Source organism: Oncorhynchus masou, chromosome 6, assembly GCF_036934945.1.
Source record: "Oncorhynchus masou masou isolate Uvic2021 chromosome 6, UVic_Omas_1.1, whole genome shotgun sequence".
NCBI classification, from domain to species: domain Eukaryota; kingdom Metazoa; phylum Chordata; class Actinopteri; order Salmoniformes; family Salmonidae; genus Oncorhynchus; species Oncorhynchus masou.
In genome coordinates this window covers 35,661,521-35,682,550 of record NC_088217.1, presented here as the reverse complement: position 1 = coordinate 35,682,550, position 21,030 = coordinate 35,661,521, and the positions used below count along the sequence as shown (strand labels likewise).

Below are 21,030 nucleotides of genomic sequence, written 5' to 3'. Positions count from 1 at the left end.
TGTGTGGAAACAGTGTGTAGTGGAGATTGCTCTACAACAGACTGACTGAGTTTTGGTATGTCTTTCACAGTAAGAGCTCCCTTTCACTCACATGCAACACAGGCAGACAGGCCAACCAACAGATTTTAAGAAGGGATCATAACACACATGCACTTACCCCAGGAAGTCAAAATTTATGGAGGAGTACTTGGCCTGGATGAGTGCCCAGAAGCCCCAGAAGAAGTGTGACGCCTAAAGAGAGGTCAATGGTTAGACAGGACCAAACTGATCAGCCCAGTACTAACACACACGTGTGTGTGTGTTTGAAAGAGAGGGAGCAGTGACCACAGTGGTGTGAGTGACAGTGTGTTCCTCACCAGGGCAAACTTGTTGACCTGTACGTAGAGAGTCTCGAGCTCTCTGTCGCTGACCTCCTCTCCTTTCTTAGTGGACTCCTTGTACGCCTGCAGATACACACGCAGCCACTCCAGCTGCATCTCACGGCTAGGATACAGCCCATAGTCCAGCTCACTCATACCTGAACACACACATATCAATATATGGTGTACAGTACATGTCATGACTAAGATACAGCCTATGTATCTCTTCTTACCTGCAAACTCGTTGAAGTGGTTCCCAATGTCAAAGGCCTGATAGTTGTAACTAGAGTATTCATAGTCTATGAACCGGACATGGCCTGGAGAAAAAAAGAGGATGGAAAGAAAATGTGATAATGTTACAAATTTTTACTAATATGTTGTCCAACACTGGAAAATTACTGGCTTTTTTCCAAGATGTGACCCTTTGCAGTTATGGATGACCGTGTTCTACTAGAAACGTGCATCTTCCCTTTTGAAGACGATTCAATACATATCTAGATACATGGGCTCCGATGCCATACGTTTTAGTTAGAAACTAAACCAATGTGATTCGGTATGATGCAATACGATGCAAACATTACATAAATAATTTTCAATTCCAAATTAAAATCTTCTGCTAATGAGCCTCTCTGAGCTGAATTGTGTGTGTGTGTGTGTGTGTGTGTGTACACAGTACTAGTCAAAGTTTGGACACACCAGCTCATTCAAGGGTTTTTATTTGGACTATTTCTACATTGTAGAATAATAGTGAAGACATCAAAACTATGAAAACACACATATGGAATCATGTAGCAACCAAAAGAAAAAAAAAAGTGTTAAATCAACATATATTTTATATTTGAGATTCTACAAAGTAGCCACCCTTTACCTTGATAACAGCTTTGCACACTCTTGGCATTCTCTCAACCAGCTTCATGATATAGTCACCTGAAATGCATTTCAATTAACAGGTGTGCCTTGTTAAAAGTTAATATGTGGAATTTCGTTCCTTAATGCGTTTGAGCCAATCTGTTGTGCTGTGACAGGGTAGGGGTGGTATACAGAAGATAGCCCTATTTGGTAAAAGACCAAGTCCATATTATGGCAAGGACAGCTCAAATAAGCAAAGAGAAACAACATTCCATCATTACTTTAAGACATGAAGGTCAGTCAAAGTGGAAAATTAAAAGAACTTTGAAAGCGCAGTTGCAAAAAACCATCAAGCGCTATGATGAAACCCTTGAATGAGTAGGTGTGTCCAAACCTTTGACTGGTACTGTATGTGATGTATTTGTCTATGGTGTATGTGGGTACCTGAGCTACGCCATATAGGAAACTGGCCAACTACCACCCCATCCCCCACATTCTGAAATCACCCACTAATTATACTGAACAAAAATATAATTGCAACATGTAAAGTGTTGGTCCCATGGTTCATGAGCTGAAATAAAATATCCCTGAAACGTTCCATACAAACAAAAGATTATTTTGCAAAACAATTTGTGCAAAGTTTTACATCCCTGTTAGTGAGCATTTCTCCATTGCCAAGATAATCCATCCACCTGACAGATGTGGCATATCAAGAAGCTGATTTAACAGCATGATCATTACACAGGTAAACCTTGTGCCGGGGACAATAACAGGCCACTAAAATGTGACGAGATCCTGAGGCCCACTGTCGTGACATTCATCCGCCGCCATCACGTTTCAGCATGATAATGCACGGCCCCATGTCAAAAGGCTCTGTACACAATTCCTGGAAGCTTAAAATGTCCCAGTTCTTCCATGGCCTGCATACTCACTAGACATGTCACCCATTGAGTATGTTTGGGATGCTCTGGCTTGACGTGTACGACAGCGCGTTCCAGTTCCCACCAATATCTAGCAACTTCGCACAGCCATTGAAGAAGAGTGTGACAACATTCCACAGGCCACAAACAACAACCATATCAAGGAGATGTGAACACACCAGATACGGACTGTTTTTCTGATCCACGCCCCTACCTTTTTTTTAAAGGTATCTGTTACCAGCTGTATTCCCATTCATGTGAAATCCATAGATTGGGGCCTAATTTATTTATTTTAATTGACTGGTTTTCTTATGAACTGTAACTCAGTAAAATCTTTGAAATTGTTGCATTTATATTTTTGCTCAGTATTAGTTATTTTTGCAGATTAAGTGTTAAAAAAATGACCTAAGACTAAGCCAATGAATCTATAGCACAATTTTGGATTTCACCCATAATCTAATGTTTTAGACCGCTTCTCCTCCCACTTCGACCATGCATTGCGGGTAGCAAAAGTGATTCACCCTGTTAATCAAAAAATTGCCATATACACCAATTGTTTCAAGCTAAACTACCAAAACTACTGTAGATGGTGAACCTGATCAAAATAAAATAAAATAGCCCCAATCAGCATGTTGCCTACCTAAAGCCATATGAGAGTGGTCTCTCCGGCGGTATGCTACTTTATTCTGGTAAAACACCATTTAACAGCGCATTTGATAAAATGTTACCTTGCAAATTACATTGGTTGTCACAACTAATAAAGCCTAATATTGCGCAAGTAATTTTACAAAACATGTCCTCATTTTTTTTGTTCATTAAAATAGCATGAAATTGATCAGAAATACAGTGTAGACATTGTTAATGTTGTAAATGACTATTGTAGCTGGAAACGGCAGATTTTTTATGGAATATCTACATAGGCGTATGGAGGCCAATTATCAGCAACCATCACTCCTGCGTTCCAATGGCACGTGGTGTTTGCTAATCAAAGTTTATTTTAAAAGGCTAATTGATCATTAGAAAACGCTTTTGCAATTATGTTTAGCACAGCTGAAAACTGTTGTGCTGATTTTAAAGAAGCAACTGAGAAGTGTCTGCTCAAACGGTCAGAAACAGACTCCATGAGGGTGGTATGAGGGCCCGATGTCAACAGGTGGGGGTTGTGCTTACAGCCCAACACCGTGCAGGACGTTTGGCACTTGCCAGAGAACACCAAGATTGGCAAATTCGACACTGGCGCCCTGTGCTCTTCACAGATGAAAGCAGATTCACACTGAGCACGTGACAGACGTGACAGTCTGGAGACGCCGTGGAAAATGTTCTGCTGCCTGCAACATCCTCCAGCATGACCGGTTTGGCGGTGGGTCAGTCATGGTGTGGGGTGGCATTTCTTTGGGGGGCCGCACAGCCCTCCATGTGCTCGCCAGAGGTAGCCTGACTGCCATTAGGTACCGAGATGAGATCCTCAGAGCCCTTGTGAGGCCATATGCTGGTGCGGTTGGCCCTGGGTTCCTCCTAATGCAAGACAATGCTAGACCTCATATGGCTGGAGTGTGTCAGCAGTTCCTGCAAGAGGAAGGCAATGATGCGATGGACTGGCCCGACCGTTCCCCAGACCTGAATCCAATTGAGCACATCTGGGACATCATGTCTCGCTCCATCCACCAACGCCACGTTGCACCACAGACTGTCCAGGAGTTGGCAGATGCATTAGTCCAGGTCTGGGAGGAGATCCCTCAGGAGACCATCCGCCACCTCATCAGGAGCATGCCCAGGCGTTGTCATACAGGCACGTGGAGGCCACACACACTACTGAGCCTCATTTTGACTTGTTTTACATTACATCAAAGTTGGATCAGTCTGTAGTGTGGTTTTCCAGAGTGATTGCTAGAACTGGGATCTTTCTGTTGCATTTCAAAGATGGTGGTAGGGGGGAAAAAAATAGTTTTCTTTCTTTGAATTTTCTTCTACCAGATCTATTGTGTTATATTCTCCTACATTCAATTCACGTTTCCTCTTAAGTGGTACCAAGAATATACATATCCTTGCCACAGGCAGTTAGATTTGGGTATGTCATTTTAGGCAAAAACTGAAAAAAGGGGGCTATCCCACTTAACCCAGAAACCAGCAGCACCAATGTGTCGGAGGAAGCATTGCACAACTGGCAACCGTGTGAGCGTGCATGCGTCAGGAGGAGCTAGAGCGTTATAGGACAAGGACATCCCGGCCGGCCAAACCCTACCCTAACCCGGACGACACTGGGCCAATTGTGTGTCACCTCTAGGGTCACCTGGTCGCGGCCGGCTGCGACATCCCGGGATTGAACCCGGATCTTTAATGATGCCTCAAGCACTGCAGTTCCTTAGACCGCTGCGCTACTCGGTAGGCCCCCATTTGACTAACATTTGAATGCTGAAGAGGACTTGCAGATGTGCCAGATCAGGAGTAGGCACAGTTGAAGCACCTTTGGCAGTTTGATTAGGCTACTGATATTGCCTGGGTTTGTTTGGTTTGCAAAATGACTGTCTAACATAATTACATGCTTAGTTCCAAAGTGAAGGAGAGGATGCAGTTGTCACAAATGATGAGTGGTATTTTCAGAAGGTAGAAATAAAGGAATTTGAACAAAACATTTGTGAACCGGCGATTCATAACGCTTGAATAGATTTCCTGACCGATACATGCTACATTTGCGTTGCTTTGGGGCCTATCTTAAACATTTGAACCAGGGACTAATGCCTATTGTGAATTGTTTCATCCCATCTTGTGCTAGGCAGTATACTGTATTTTACTATATACAGCGGTATTGATGGTGTACGCCAGCAGCCGTCCAGGGGCACTCTCCTCCACAGCTCAGCCGGTCACTGACCAAAGGAAGCAAGGTCTTGGGCCCTCCTCCACCTCCCCGAGGATCCCGACACCATCCGCTGCTACTGGTATATGTGCGTTGAGTCAGGCTGGCAAGAGTCGAAGCAAACCTCCTCCCCCCTGCCAGAGGCAGGCCCATTCGGTTCCCCCTCTTCCTTCCCCATTTTATTCCATCATGACCACCACCGTCTTGGGCAGCTCAATGGAGAGATTTTGTCCTGCTTGCGGCCTGTGGGCAGACCAAGGTCCATTGTTACCCAGGCGCCCGTGTCCAAGACAACTTCCTCCTGCAAGCAGTTCTAGCCAGCTACTCTACTATTGGCACCAAAGTTGGATTTAATGTAATTCGCTTTCGGCAATCTGAAGAATTGAAGGAGGACTACAACTTTCTCTTGAACATCCTTGTTTGCAAAGGGAAGAGAACATTAATCTCTAGCCCCCTGCCATGCTATAGAAGGGGTTTGGAACATTACAGCCGCCTAGCTGCCCTAAACAAGTTCCTGAAGAAACTCTGCAAAGACAGGAATGTCTCCTTTCGTGACGAATTTGACTTGCTGTGGGAGCAACCAACAATCTTTAAAAGATGGGATTCACCCTTATCGCAGGGGTTCCATCAACATAGCGAACTGCTCAAGAGACTGACGGTCTGGGTTTGGTAGCGTTCCAGTCCACCCTGTCATAATAAGCAACAGAGGACATGGAAATCGTATTATATCCCAGAGAAATAGAAGTGCAGTGAATGTAAGTAACCTAATCTATGTTCCTTTAACTGGTAGCGCCGAGGGTATTATCTGCAATAATCACATGCATATAGAAATGAATTCCACAGTTTGCACTGAAACTGTCTGCCTTAGGAAGAAGCCCGCTGTGGGCAGCCCACCCAGTACCATTGACTCAAATGTAAATGTCACTGACATGTGTCCCTCGGATCAGCCTCTCAGAAACAAACAAGCAACCCAGAAAAGGACAAAAATAATTGCCTATTTTAACACAGACCCCTTTCCCTTTTCCACTTTGTTACGTTAAAGCCGTATTCTAAAATGGATTAAATTATGTTTTTTTTTTTTTTAAATACATTATTTAAGTATTCAGACCCTTTGCTCCGAGACTAAAAATTAAGCTCAGATGCATCCTGTTTCCATTGATCATCCTTGAGATGTTTCTACAACTTGGAGTCCATCTGTAGTTAATTCAAGAAGGGCTTTCATCAGGGAGGTGACCAAGAACCCGATGGTCACTTTGACAGAGCTCCAGAGATGGGAGAACCTTCCAGAAAAACAACCATCTCTGCAGCACTCCACCAATCAGGCCTTTATGGTAGAACGGAAGCCACTCCTCAGCAAAAGGCACATAACAGCCCGCTTGGAGTTTGCCAAAGGGCACCTAAAGGACTCTCAGACCATGAGAAACAAGATTCTGTGGTCTGATGAAACCAAGATTGAACTCTTTGGCCGGAATGCCAAGTGTCACGTCTGGAGGAAACATGGCACCATCCCTATGGTGAAGTATGGTGGCAGCATCATGCTGTGGGGATATTTTTCAGCAGCAGGGACTGGGAGACTCGTTAGGACCGAGGGAATGATGAACGGAGCAAAGTACAGAGAGATTCTTGATGAAAACCTGCTCCAGAGTGCTCAGGACCTCGGAAAGTTAACTGCCGCCCCAATCTAACAGAACAACAAACCTAAGTACACAGCCAAGACAACGCACGAGTCGCTTCGGGACAAGTCTCAATGTCCTTGAGTGGCCCAGCCAGAGCCCAGACTTGAACCCGATTGAACTCTGGAGACATAGCTGTGCAGCGACACTCCCCATCCAAACTGATAGAGCTTGAGCGGATCTGCAGAGAAGAATGGGAGAAACTCCCCAAATACAGGTTAGCCTAGCTTGTAGCATCAAACCCAAGAAGACTTGAGTCTGTAATCCCTGCCAAAGGTGCTTCAACAGAGTATTGAGTAAAGCGTCTGAATACTTATGTAAATATGTATTTCAGTTCTTTATTTTTAATACATTTGCCACAATTTCTAAAATAACCTGTTTTTTGCTTTGTCATTATGGAGTATTGTGTGCAAATTGACAAGGAACAGAAACAATTGAATCCATTTTAGAATACAGCTGTAACGTAACAAAAAAATTTGAAACTCAAGGGGTCTGAATACTTTGAAGGACTGAACTACATACAGTGCATTGACTAATAATGTTCTGTACTATATATTATTTCACGTGGACCCCAGGAAGAGTAGATGTTTCAGCAGCTAATGGGGATCCTAATAAATACCAATACATGGACCGGTTTAAGTTTTTACTTTACCTTCTGTAATGGTATTTAAATAGTTTGTTAAATGTGATACTCTGTGTGTAAAGTCTTTTTTATTTTATTTACTCCACTACTTGAGTTCTTTCCCTCCATGCTGCTTTCCACAGACCGAGCCCCGCCCAGTCACTCAAGGCGCACATTTGTTTTTGCTCGACCATGAGACACTTGTGTTCAGTCTGCATGGTCAATGCAACATATGCTACAATGTTGATGACAATGATGCTGTTTCCACTTTAGGTCTTACCCCTTTAGACCACAGTAGAATTCTAGAATATTGCTATACTGTGAATTTCCAAGATAGAGCTAATTTTTTCAAACATTTCAAAAACAGCCGTAGCTCTAAAACAAAGAACAAATTACAAGTTAACTTAGTTTAAGAGCACAACCTCTACTTTAATGACACCACATTCACATACTCACTCAAAATGTCCTAAGTATAATATATTATACTTGTGTAATATATTATACTTATACGTATTATTTACATTAAAATATAAAAAAACATCCGAAATGTACCAGAGGACAATATTCAGAAATGATTTCAAAACCCACACAAAGTAGGCTATTTGATTATTACACAAGTAAGAATAGTTGTCAATGTACAAATGTAAACAACAATTCAGAGACTATTTCAAAATGAACTGTTCAATGGGAGCTTCATGAAAAGGGTGCCCATGGCAGAACAGCCGCAAACAAGCCTAAGATCACCATGCGCAATGCCAAGTGTCGGCTGGAGTGGTGTTAAGATTGCCTCCATTGGACTCTGGAGCAGTGGAAACACATTCTATGGAGTGAAGAATCATGCTTCACGATCTGGCAGTCCGACAGATGAATCTGGGTTTGGCGGATGTAACGCTACCTGCCTCAATGCACAGTGCCAACTGTAAAGTTTGGCGGAGGAGGAATAATGGTTCGGGCTAGTCCCCTCAGTACCGGTGAAGGAAAATCTTAATGCTACCGCATACAATGACATTCTAGGCAATTCTGTGCTTCCAACTTTGTGGCAACAGTTTGGGGAAGGCCCTTTCCTGTTTCAGCATGACAATGTCCCCTTGCACAAAGCGAGGTCCATGTGGAAGAACTTGACTGGCCTGCACAGAGCCCTGACCTCAAACCCATCGAACACATTTGGGATGAATTGGAACGCCGACTGTGAGCCAGGCCTAATCGCTCAACATCAGTGCCCAACCTCACCAATGCTCGTGGCTGAATGGAAGCAAGTCCCGCAGTAATGTTCCAACATCTAGCTGAAAGCCTCCCCAGAAGAGTGGAGGCCGGTATAGCAGCAAGGGGGGAGGGGGGGGCAACTCCATATTATTGCCCATGATTTTGGAATTAAATGTTTGACGAGAAGGTGTCCACATACTTTTGGTCCACATTATTTGAGCTCCACCGCTGCGGTTTTAACCTGTACCAACCAAGTTATCTGAGAGCCATTCCCCAAGTTTCACAGCATCAAACATATATCTGCTGTTTACGCTTTCAAAGTGCAAGGATGTGTCCGAATCCGTACCACTAACCAACAAAGAGACAGCGTTTTTCACAGTGAAAAGTCGACCACTTCTGCACCATCATTATTATTATTTTTTTACGTTGAAAAATTCAAATGACAGCATACCCTGTTTCTGGTTGATGACAACAGCCACGCGAATACGACAACAGGTTGAAGGCACGTTCATTTTGCGATATTGACACAGATAGTATTGTTCGAAAAACAAGGCCATTTGCGGCCTTTATAGTAATTGAAAGAAAAGCCATTGTCGGCCGCTATGGGCTCTAAAGAGTTAATATAAATCCACTAGAGTTCTATAAATTACACTATTAGTTTGTTTCTTACTTCTGTAAATTGCTAGTTTGTATTTTCTTAACAATTTGTGGCTAAATTGTGTTAGCCACTAATGCTAATAGCTCGTTAGCTAGCTAATAAAATGAACAGTCAGAGCAAACGTAGCCAATCTGATACCAATGATGATGCAGGCCTAAATCAGCATGTTGTTTTTGCAACAGTATCTTCGAAAACCAAAGAGGATTAGACAAAGCATGAATGTGTTAGCTACATGAAATAACTAAGAGAAATTTAATGAAGCCAAAGATTATAGGATCCCCTAGGAAACACCATTTCCTACCCTGTTACAATAACTCCTCCCTGGCATTTTCATTCATTGCCATGTCAAACACTGTATTAAAAGTGCCCACTAGTATAATTTAACTATATCATTATAATCATTCTATTTTCATGATCCCAACTGTTCACCCAAGTGTTTTGATCTAAATTGCAAGTCAAATCACAACTGCAACATTTGGTTAAAAATAATGCCTAGATATTTAGCCAATATTGTGCAGTCCTATGTGGCAGTGTGGAAATTGTCTTAAATGAGCACAGGAAACGCAGAAATTGGTGAAAATGTCCCCCAAAAATTTGGTTAAAGTTTAATTGAACGGTGCATTCAGAAAGTATTCAGACCCCTTTACTTTTTCCAAATGTTGTTACATTACAGCCTTGTTCTAAAATTGATTAAAATTGACCCCCCCCCAATCAATCTATATACAATACCCTATAATTGCAAAGCAAAAACAGGTTTTAGAAATGTTAGCATATATATATATATATATATATATATAAAAACATGTTGAAGCACCTGTGGCAGCAACTACAGTCTCGACTCTTCTTGGGTAAGATGCTGCAAGCTTGGCACACCTGTATTTGGTGAGTTTCTCCCATTCTCTGCAGAACCTCGCAAGCTCTGTCAGGTTGGATGGAGAGTGTTGCTGCACAGCTATTTTCAGGTCTCTCCAGAGATGTTTGAGCGGGTTCAAGTCTGGGCTCTGGCTGGGCCCCTCAAGGACATTCAGAGACTTGTCCCAAAGCCACTCCTGCGTTGTCTTGGCTGTGTGCTCAGGGTCGTTGTCCTGTTGGAAGGTGAACCTTTGCCCCAGTCTGAGGTCCTGAGCTCTCTGGAGCAGGTTTTCCTCAAAGATCGCTCTGTACTTTGCTCAGTTAATCTTTCCCTTGATACTGACTAGCCTCCCAGTAGGGGAGTAGGGGTTTTCTCCAGACGTGACGCTTGGTATTCAGGTCAAAGAGTTCAATCAGACCAGAGAATCTTTGCCTTTTGGCAAACTCCAAGCGGGCTGTCATGTGCCTTTTACTGAAGAGTGGCTTCGGTCTGGCCACTATCATAAAAGGCCTGATTGTTGGAGTGCTGCAGAGATGGGAGAACCTTCAAGAAGGACAACCATCTCCACAGAGGAACTCTGGAGCTCGGTGCCTCGACATAAACCTGTCTCGGGGGCTCTAGGGACAATTCCTTCGACCTCATGGCTTGGTTTATGCTCTGACATGCACTATCAACTGTGGGACCTTATATAGACAGGTGTGTGCCTTTTCATTTGATTGGTCATGATTTGTATTTACCACAGGTGGACTCCAAACAAGTTGTAGAAAGTTGTCAAGGATGATGAGTGGAAACAGGATGAAGCTTAGCTCAATTTAGAGTCTCATAGCAAAGGGTCTGAATACTCATGTTAATAAGGTAATTTTTAAATGATACATTAGCTAAAATGTCTAAAAACCGGTTTTTGCTTTGTCATTATGGGGTATTGTGTGTAGATTGATGAGGAAAAAACAATTTAATCAATTTTAGAATAAGGCTGTAACATAACAAAATGTGGAAAAAGCCAAGGGGTGTGAAAACTTTCCGAATGCACTGTAAAACAGTCAGAATGGAGAAAGATCCATGTAAATCCCTTAGAATGTATGTATTGCCACCCTAGCCTCATGCACTACTCAATTTGCAAATTTAGAATGTATTATTCAAGAACAAAATACTGTCAAAAATGATAAAAATACAGTGATAGAGGTCCTTGACCTTGACTGGATGATGTTCTAACGTTGCTGTAACCAACTCACCCTCTTTGCTGTTGTGGATGATGTTCTAAAGTTGCTGTAACCAACTCACCCTCTTTGCTGTTGTGGATGATGTTCTTGCAGAGCAGGTCATTGTGACAGAGCACCACAGGAGAGCCCAGCTTTGACAAGTGCTCCTTCATCCACACCATCTCCTGCTCCAACACCGCCTGGCTGGGCACCTCCTGCTGGATCCTAGAGAGAGGGGTGGTGGGGGGAGTCCACATTTTCAGACTAACATCAGTGACTCCGTTTCCTCCCTGTGACTGTTGTCGAGGACACCATGTTCATTGTTAAATAAAAACAACAGTAAGTTGGCCCTATTTAGAGTGACTGAAATAGCTTTGCCAAGTTTTCACCAAAGTGTAGACAGTGTTGTTGGACCAACAGAGCATGGGACTTTGTAGAATGAGCAAAAACAGACACACACTAGTCTCTCTCAAAAGGGTAGATTTTCAAATCAGACAGGGAGTGCAGCCAACTAATACAATTGTAGCCAGAGGTGCATACATCCCAATTTTGCACATCAGCACCATTCTCTCACTCCTTGCGGGTTGTCTTACATGAATGAGCCTGCTGCTGAGGAGAGAGAGAGAGAGCAAGAGAGGAGCGTTGAGCTACTGTTGATTGTGAAGATGGAGGCCTTTTCACGGACGTAAAATTAAAGTTAGAGTATGCCTATCGTGAAAAGTCTCGAAGGGGAATCTCCCCCGTATGGACAAGTTTCAATATTGTAGTGAACTAAGATAAGAATGTTGGCGCAGCAAAATGCAAGCTAGTGTGCAACTCGCTATTCAGGTACAGTAGGATGAAATTTCTTTACTTTTTAAAAATGTTTTCATAGAGTAATAAAAATGCTAAAACAAATTATAACGATCATTGTAGGCCTTCATTGTTATAACTATCATTGCATTAATCTAAACCAGTTCTTTAAATATGCTAAATGTGTTTTTTTCTCCATTCTGTTTAAACATTTATTGGCTAAATTAAGTTCGACCTGTCTTTTTGATTGTGTGCTCTGTATTTAGATTAAGATCGGTATATGAGTAAGCCGGTTGTAAAATAAATATAATTAGCCTATTGCTGTCATTTTCTGGGTACATTAAGCACTAGCCCTTTTAGTAATTGCTGCAATATAGCCTGTTCAATATTGTGAAGGTTTAAACCAGTTCGCAAGTGTTTTGTTTCATTTTGTTGAACCATTTTCTTTGGCCAAATTAAAGTTCCAACTGTAATGTGTTTGCCGCAATATAATATCCTGCTCGTATTTTCCCTATAAACAATGGCTTGATTTACTTTTACTATTACCCTAATTTACCTTTGCTTGATTTACTGTTGATATTACCCTGGCTATAAGCCTATTATGTTGCAGGCGTATGATATGAAGGCAGTGTACAGTTGACTCCGACAGTTGAACTTGAGGTAGAATGTTCTTGGCATACCAGTGTTACTCCTATAATCTAACATTATATAAAAAAATGTTTTTATAGAAAACTAACATATTAGCCTCCTTTCGTACACCTATATCACGATCTCTCTCTCTGGGGCTGAGCCTAAGCTTAAATATACACACACACATTTTTTGGAATCAATATCATACAGAGAGTGCCTAAGCCTACAGGCCTATGAATGCAATGGCCTGATGCATCTAGTGCTCAAATCTCCAACAGCTGAACCGTGAGGTGGACAATTATTGTTTTAGGAAAGTAAAAAACAAAAACGCTATAAAAGTTCTGCATATGCTACACATCGAAACACAAGAAAAGTGTTTTTGTAATTTGCTATAGGCTGTTTTAAAGGACAGGTAAATGTGGCTCATTTGGCAAATATCCCTGGTTTATTGATGGTGCTGACTGTATGGGTGGACACCCTAATGGGTAATGCACCCAATCCATATGGATGACCGGTACATTTCTCAAATGTCCGATAAATTCAAATCTTCCCGGTCACTTTTCCGGCGCCATTGTTTCTTATCATAAACCTTGGTGTGTATGTGTGTACTGAATGTGTTTTTGCGTGAGAGTAAGGTAATTTGTGTGTACTGTATTCACCCTGAGAGTGCCCAGAGGAGCAGTGCTGAGAGGAAAGGGATCATTCCAAGGGTGATTGTCTCGGCCAATCGAGCAACCACTCTCCTGTGGTAATGGGCTTAAAGGGCTAATCCAGAGTTAGCCTGAAGAAGCAGAGTAGAAAGGAAGGGGGAGGACTCCCACTGTGTTAACTCTCTATCCTGGGATTCCCACTTCTAATTAGTAGTACAGCAATAGTTACTACTATTGGGAATATTCCATACGACTAGTAACCAACCACCAAATGATACTACTGCTGCTTCTCCCTATAGCCTATCCCCACTGAGGACCATTTGCACCCAGGCCACTGCTCTCTTACTGAGCTCCCAGTTTCCAAGAGTTTCACCCAGCTCTCTCCTCCCTGCCTGCCCAGGATCTCTGCTGTTGGCTGGGTATAGGAGCAAGTTGTGCAACCAGCACCCACCCTCAAGAAGGCAGAAGCCTTCTCTTCTCTGGGCAGTTGTTGAGTCTACGTTTGTGTGAGTGTGACTAGGACTGTGTGTACAGTGGAGGCAGGATAGTTGAATGACACAGTGTGCTACATTACCCAGGCATTCTAGGCAGGCTGATAAACTGTAAGTGGTATGCAAACATCTGATATCCCAATGCATGCCTCTGGCTCCCTAATCCACATCTACCCTGCACTGTAGTTATGATCACACTTATATAAGAGCCTGTATAGAGGACTTAATAACCATGGGAATAAAGCGTAATCCTCCCAGACGACTGAGTATGTATGAACAATAAACCAGGTTATGAAAATACTCTTCTGAGTAAGAGGGGTCAAAGTGTGTCTGAGCCAGCGTCTGTGTGCGTGTAACTTCGGTCTAGTTTCTTTAGCCTCTGTTTTCAGGTTACCTGGTGTGGTATGTGTGTGTGTGTCTCGTTTCAGGGTCCTCTTACCTGGTGTTGGAGGCTTGGTCGGTGAACTCTGTAGCAACCAGAGAGAAATATTTCCTCATCTTAATCCACAGATTGGGTTTGGGGATGCAGCCGTTGTGTGCATGGATCGCATGGATATGAGCCATCTCCCTGGATATCAGTCTAAGGAGGAAGATACACATTATTAGATACTATATTACACACTACTTAATACAGTATATCAGTACTCACCTTTCATGCAAACATGTTTGTTCTGATGAATGAAATAAAATGTGCTCATCCAAAATTACTCATATCCCCTACAAACCGTTGGGTCCTGGATCCTTCTCTGATAATGTATTAACTTGACTGCTTGACCTCTAATTCTAGTTCCATGGTGATAACAGGGTTTAGGACCGTCTTGAGACTCAGTCTCTCTGGACTCATCAGTAGTCTACTATGGTATACAGTCGTGGCCAAAAGGTTTTGAGAATGACACAAATATTAATTTTCAAAGTCTGCTGCCTCATTTTCTATGATGGCAATTTGCATATACTCCAGAATGTTATGAAGAGTGGTCAGATGAATTTCAATTAATTGCAAAGTCCCCCTTTGCCATGCAAATGAACCGAATCCCCAAAAACATTTCCACTGCATTTCAGCCCTGCCACAAACGGACCAGCTGACATCATGTCAGTGATTCTCTCGTTAACACAGCTGTGAGTGTTGACGAGGACAAGGGTGGAGATCACTCTGTCATGCTGATTGAGTTAGAATATCAGACTGGAAGCTTCAAGAGGAGGGTGGTGCTTGGAGTCATTGTTCTTCCTCTGTCAACCATGGTTACCTGCAAGGAAACATGTGCAGTCATCATTGCTTTGCACAAAAAGGGCTTCACAGGCAAAGATATTGCTGCCAGTAAGATTGCACCATAATCAACCATTTATCGGATCATCAAGAACCTCAAGGAGAGCGGTTCAATTGTTGTGAAGAAGGCTTCAGGGCGCTCAAGAAAGTCCAGCAAGCGCCAGGACCGTCTCCAAAAGTTGATTCAGCTGCGAGATCGGGTCACCACCAGTACAGAGCTTGCTCAGGAATGGCAGCAGGCAGGTGTGAGTGCATCTGCACGCACAGTGAGGCAAAGAATTTGAGGATGGCCTGGTGTCAAGAAGGGCAGCAAAGAAGCCACTTCTCTCCAGAGAAACCATCAGGGACAGACTGATATTCTGCAAAAGGTACAGGGTTTGGACTGCTGAGGACTGGGGTAAAGTAATTTCCTCGGATGAATCCCCTTTCCGATTGTTTGGGGCATCTGTAAAAAAGCTTGTCCGGAGAAGACAAGGTCAGCGCCACCATCAGTCCTGTGTCATGCCAACAGTAAAGCATCCTGAGACCATTCATGTGTGGGGTTGCTTCTAAGCCAAGGTAGTGGGCTCACTCACAATTTTGCCTAAGAGCACAGCCATGAATAAAGAATGGTACCAACACATCCTCCGAGAGCAACTTCTCCCAACCATCCAGGTACAGTTTGGTGACGAACAATGCCCTTTCCAGCATGATGGAGCACCTTGCCATAAGGCAAAAGTGAAAGCAAAGTGGCTCGGGGAACAAAACAGTGATATTTTGGGTCCATGGCCATGAAACTCCCCAGACCTCTATCCCATTGAGAACTTGTGGTCAATCCTCAAGAGGCGGGTGGACAAACAAAAACCCACAAATTCTGACAAACTCCAAACATTGATTATGCAAGAATTGGCTGCCATCAGTCAGGATGTGGCCCAGAAGTTAAATGACAGCATGCCAGGGTGGATTGCAGAGGTCTTGAAAAAGAAGGGACTACACTGCAAATATTGACTCTTTGCATCAACTTCATGTAATTGTCAATAAAAGCCGTTGACACTTATGAAATGCTTGTAATTATACTTCAGTATTCCATAGTAACATCTGACAAAAATATCTAAAGACACTGAAGCAGCAACCTTTGTGGAAATTAATATTTGTGTCACTCTCAAAACTTTTGGCCACGACTATAGACACTTACACAGATCTGGCTGTAGTATGCTTATCAAAGGCTGGCTTGCTACAGTTTGTTAGCTCAGCACTGTCTGCTGGTAGAACAGAGAAGCACTGTACCATGTGCTACCATGTTCAGTCTGCTGTAAACAAAGTCCTGACCGTAACATCTCACTCAAACTAACCCATAAACCCAGCAGAACAGAGTGTGACCATGGATGAAAAACATGTATCACACTAACTCAAGGTTAGAGCATTGAAGATGCTCTCCTATACTGGTTTCCTTGAAAGAGCTGGAGAGAGAAAGGACCTGAATGAGCAGTACACAGTGGTGTGTACTATACACTCCCGCAGGAGTTTGAGGGTGTTGAAATTGAGGGTGTACAAATCAAAGCCTGCCTTACGTGCAGGCTTGACAGATATCAGGATCAGCTTGAAGAGGGTTTTCGAATAACATTGTCCCCCATCCGTTTAACAGGCACCTCCACACCTCACCTATACCATCACACCTGAGTAGAGAGGGGTCCCTGTTGGACTGCACCATGTTCTCACCTGAGTATGGTTGGATCCCTGACGTCCTGTGTTCCGAGGGCGTCCCCCTGCATGAACTCGTAGCAAAGGCCATTCTGGAAGGTGCAGTAGAGCCGTGGCGCGCAGCCGTTAGCATGCAGCACCTAGGAACACACAAATTATTAGACACAGGTGGCCTAAGACAGACCAGGAAATAGCCTAAACATGGGTCCATGCACAGGGAGTTGAACTTGGCTACCAGTGTAGATGCACATCCTGAAGAATCTGGTGTTTGATTTACATAGATGTCCTCTAGTGAAGCACCTGAAAGCTCTAAAGTGTCAAGTGTGTGAACTGTGAAGGGTGTGTGTTAGAGACCGTGTGTACGAACCTGGAAGCTCTTGAGCTCGTTGTCTCGGTCGACGATCAGCTCCGTCTTGTTCCCATACACACGTACCAGAACCACGTCTTCTGGACTCGCCTCCACATAACAACCAACCAGCTTATTAGTGGTCCCATCAGTGAAGAGCTGAGAGAGGAATAAGGGGAGAGACAGAGAGAGTTTAATACAGAATAAAAAATAAAAACATTTAAAGAGAAAAAAAATCAGCAGTGAAGGTCTGGAAAGAGGGACTGGGAGGGAGAGATTCTGGGAGAATTTCAATTGGATACTCCTCATGTCCTCAAAACCCATTGGATATGAAAGGACACAAGGAGTATGCAATTGAGATTATCCCATCGTTAATTGGGTTTACTCTAGTTTACTGTCACTAGATAATGAGGCACAAGCCTGTCCTTGTCAGGAATCATATCAGAAAGCATAGGCCTAGATGACCATGAGAAGGTTAAGTCACAACAGTGAATTCCTAAAAGAAGGTCTGACTTTCTCCTGAGCTGAGATAGCAGAAACAGTAGGTCATGTCCATGTAAAAGGACCCATGAGCATCAACATGAGAAGTTTGTCGGAGTATATCAAATTTGGTGTCAAATGAGCTAAGAGTCTATATTTTGGGGAAATGAAGGTATATGTTTTTCAACCATTTTTCATCATAATAATAAGTTATTATTAAGAAGCAAAGGCTTTGATTTCTGGTTACACAGATCGCAAAAGGGTCTTAAAAACATCTACTAGAAAAAGTCTTAAAATATTAGAAATACATACAAATACAAATGTTGAAGGCCCCTGCCAAGTAATATCAAAATGTATGATTTGCCTTCTGTAAGTTTAAGAAATATTGTCTTGTGATTGTTACCAAAACCCACACAGCTTTCAGATATTTTATAATTTCTCTCCCTCATGAGGGAGGATTATGAAAGTTCACAGAAGTAACAAGTTAAGGTCGATCAACCAATTAGTTAGTTTTTACTGATAATAATTCATACGCAAAAGTATTAAGTGATTAAAAACGCGTCACACATACCAAAATTGATAACAGAAACTAGGTTTCCATTCAATTGGCAACAGATTGATGCAAATTCAAGAATCCGGACAAAGATGATATGTGCATTTTCCCACTAATGGTGTTTCCACCAAATTGACTTTTTGCAGATACATTTTTTCAAATTGCGTGATAACCTAGTGCACACAAAATGTACTTTTCCACTTACATTTTCATGTACCAAATCAAAATTCTAAAGTACAATATGTTTCCTTGGCATTTGTTTTGCAGGTAGACTGTAAGGGTATAGTATTCATGGTTAGGTTATTATGGAGCTCAGAGATCCATTGCAGGTAGGCTGTGAGGGTATAGTCTACATGGTGAGGTTATTATGGAGCTCAGAGATCCATTGCAGGTAGGCTGTGAGGGTATAGTCTACATGGTGAGGTTATTATGGAGCTCACAGATACAGTGCAGGTAGGCTGTGAGGGTATAGTCTACATGAGGTTATTATGGAGCTCAGAGATCCAGTGCAGGTAGGCTGTGAGGGTATAGTCTACATGGTGAGGTTATTATGGAGCTCACAGATACAGTGCAGGTAGGCTGTGAGGGTATAGTCTACATGGTGAGGTTATTATGGAGCTCACAGATACAGTGCAGGCAGGCTGTGAGGGTATAGTCTACATGGTGAGGTTATTATGGAGCTCAGAGATCCAGTGCAGGTAGGCTGTGAGGGTATAGTCTACATGAGGTTATTATGGAGCTCACAGATACAGTGCAGGTATGTTGAGGGTAGTCAACATGGTGAGGTTGTTATGGAGCTCACAGATACAATGAGGTAGACTGTGAGGGTGTCAGGTGAGATTATGGAGCTCACAGATGCAGTGCAGGTAGGCTGTGAGGGTATAGTCTACATGGTAAGATTATTATGGAGCTCACAGATCCAGTATAGTCTACATGAGAGGAGCTCACAGATGCAGTGCAGGTAGGCTGTGAGGGTATAGTCTACATGGTGACATCCAGTATAGTCTAAGATTATTATGGAGCTCAGAGATCCAGTGCAGGTAGGCTGTGAGGGTATAGTCTACATGAGGTTATTATGGAGCTCACAGATACAGTGCAGGTATGTTGAGGGTAGTCAACATGGTGAGGTTGTTATGGAGCTCACAGATACAATGCAGGTAGACTGTGAGGGTAGTCTACATGGTGAGGTTATTATGGAGCTCACAGATGCAGTGCAGGTAGGCTGTGAGGGTATAGTCTACATGGTAAGATTATTATGGAGCTCACAGATCCAGTATAGTCTACATGAGGTTATTATGGAGCTCACACATACAGTGCAGGTAGGCTGTGAGGGTATAGTCTACATGGTGAGGTTATTATGGAGAAGAGCGAGAATATTTATTTGTCAAACGTCAGTCAAGCATCGATCATCATGTCAACAGAATAAGACCCTCAAAAATTATTGGAAAGAAGCATCAAGATAACAGTGCACTTTCACCACCCTGTGAAGTTCATCATAACTTATTTAATTCCCAAATTTACTTCGATATGATGGTTATTATATTAATATTTGTGTATAAAGGCAAACAAGCAAATGATCTGTTGGCATTTGTAAAATTGCACCAAAACTTCCTGTTTCCCATGACAGCTGTTGTGTTTTTATTTATTTTATTTATAAAGGTATGAGTTTACTTGCATAAAACCTGGGGATAGAAACCTGGTTAGTGACCGAAAAATCAGTAACAGAATGACTGCAATTCAATTGGCCACAATGGGAAATCACAGAAGTCACAAGTTTCATTACTAATACAGTATGTACAGGATACACATGGTATACACCGTCCAATGACATGCTTACTTGCAGGTTCCTTCTCGACAGTATGTGAACGGAGTTGAGAGGCTGGACCCTCCAGGTCCATTCCAACAACTCTGCTAAAAACCGCTTCGCTCCAAATTCGCTCCATTCATTTATAAAAAATCCCAATTTAACAAAACAACCATCTATTTTTGTGACTTCCTGGACCTACCATTTGGTTTTGAAGTATTGAAACCAAACGAGTGGGCCCCCGAGTGGCGCAACGGTCTAAGGCACTGCTTCTCAGGGCAAAAGGCATCACTACAAATCCAGGCTGTACCACATCCGGCCGTTGGGAGTCCCATAGGGCGGCGCACAATTGGCCCAGCGTTGTCCTGGTTTGGCCGGGGTAGGCTGTCAATGTAAATAAGAATTTGTTCTTAACTGACTTGTCTAGTTAAATAAAGGTTACATAATGAAAATTATTTGAATAAACATGAAAAGGTGAATGTAAGACCTGCACATCCTTTCAAATATGCTACTCATATTGAACAGCATATAAACACTAAATAGGTCAGAAGCCAGACAGGGAGCCTAAGAAGGAATGAAAAGGAATTATTTAGGCCATATTACTTCAAGGCTACAGCCTACAAAGAAATAAGTTGTGAAGCATTAGCGAGTGCGACAATAAGCTGGTAGGGACATGAAGCTCTCAGCATTTAAACAATTTGTTTGTATTAAATCATTATATTTGAAATGTATAGACTATAGGCTGTGACTTACACAGAATTAAATACAAATTAAAATGAAAAATTACTTGGAGCAAGAAGGTTTGCTGGTTTATTTTTAGAATACATTTTTAGAAACGGGCGTTTGGCCAGTCCTTGTCTTCAGGCTAATGTGATGGTGTCTGGAGAGCAGGTCAGCAGTGGAGAATATCCGCTCTACACTTGCAGAGCCACTGGGGACGCTAAACACCCTTTTGGCCACTCTTGCCAGGCTGGGCAGAGATGCAGAGTTGACATTTTGTTTTTTTATAGTTTGGCCTAATGGATTTTAGGCAAAATAACCCAATCAAAACAGAAAGCTGCTTGAAAGGATGCACATAACTCTGCAATGTTGTATTTTTCCAGATACAGTCTGCGCCTGTATTTCGTTTTCATGTCAGTGAGGATGAGAA

General features: G+C 42.6%; 1 protein-coding gene across 3 annotated transcripts in view; it reads right to left on the bottom strand.

Annotated features, from left to right (window-relative positions):
* LOC135541999 (ethanolamine kinase 1-like) overlaps positions 1–21,030 on the bottom strand; it is a 37,294-nt gene that overhangs the window by 5,094 nt on the left and 11,170 nt on the right. Inside the window, exons 2-8 of one of the 3 annotated variants that reach the window (XM_064968553.1) lie at positions 17,065–17,202; positions 16,716–16,837; positions 14,193–14,333; positions 11,273–11,415; positions 593–676; positions 357–517; positions 158–231 (exon numbers count right to left, since the gene is read on the bottom strand). In XM_064968553.1, the coding sequence (XP_064824625.1) occupies positions 158–231; positions 357–517; positions 593–676; positions 11,273–11,415; positions 14,193–14,333; positions 16,716–16,837; positions 17,065–17,202 (863 nt within the window). Of the gene's footprint in view, positions 1–157; positions 232–356; positions 677–11,272; positions 11,416–14,192; positions 14,334–16,715; positions 16,838–17,064; positions 17,203–20,082; positions 20,265–21,030 lie in introns of all 3 variants that reach the window. The other 2 variants (XM_064968554.1, XM_064968552.1) reach the window with 2 other exon arrangements.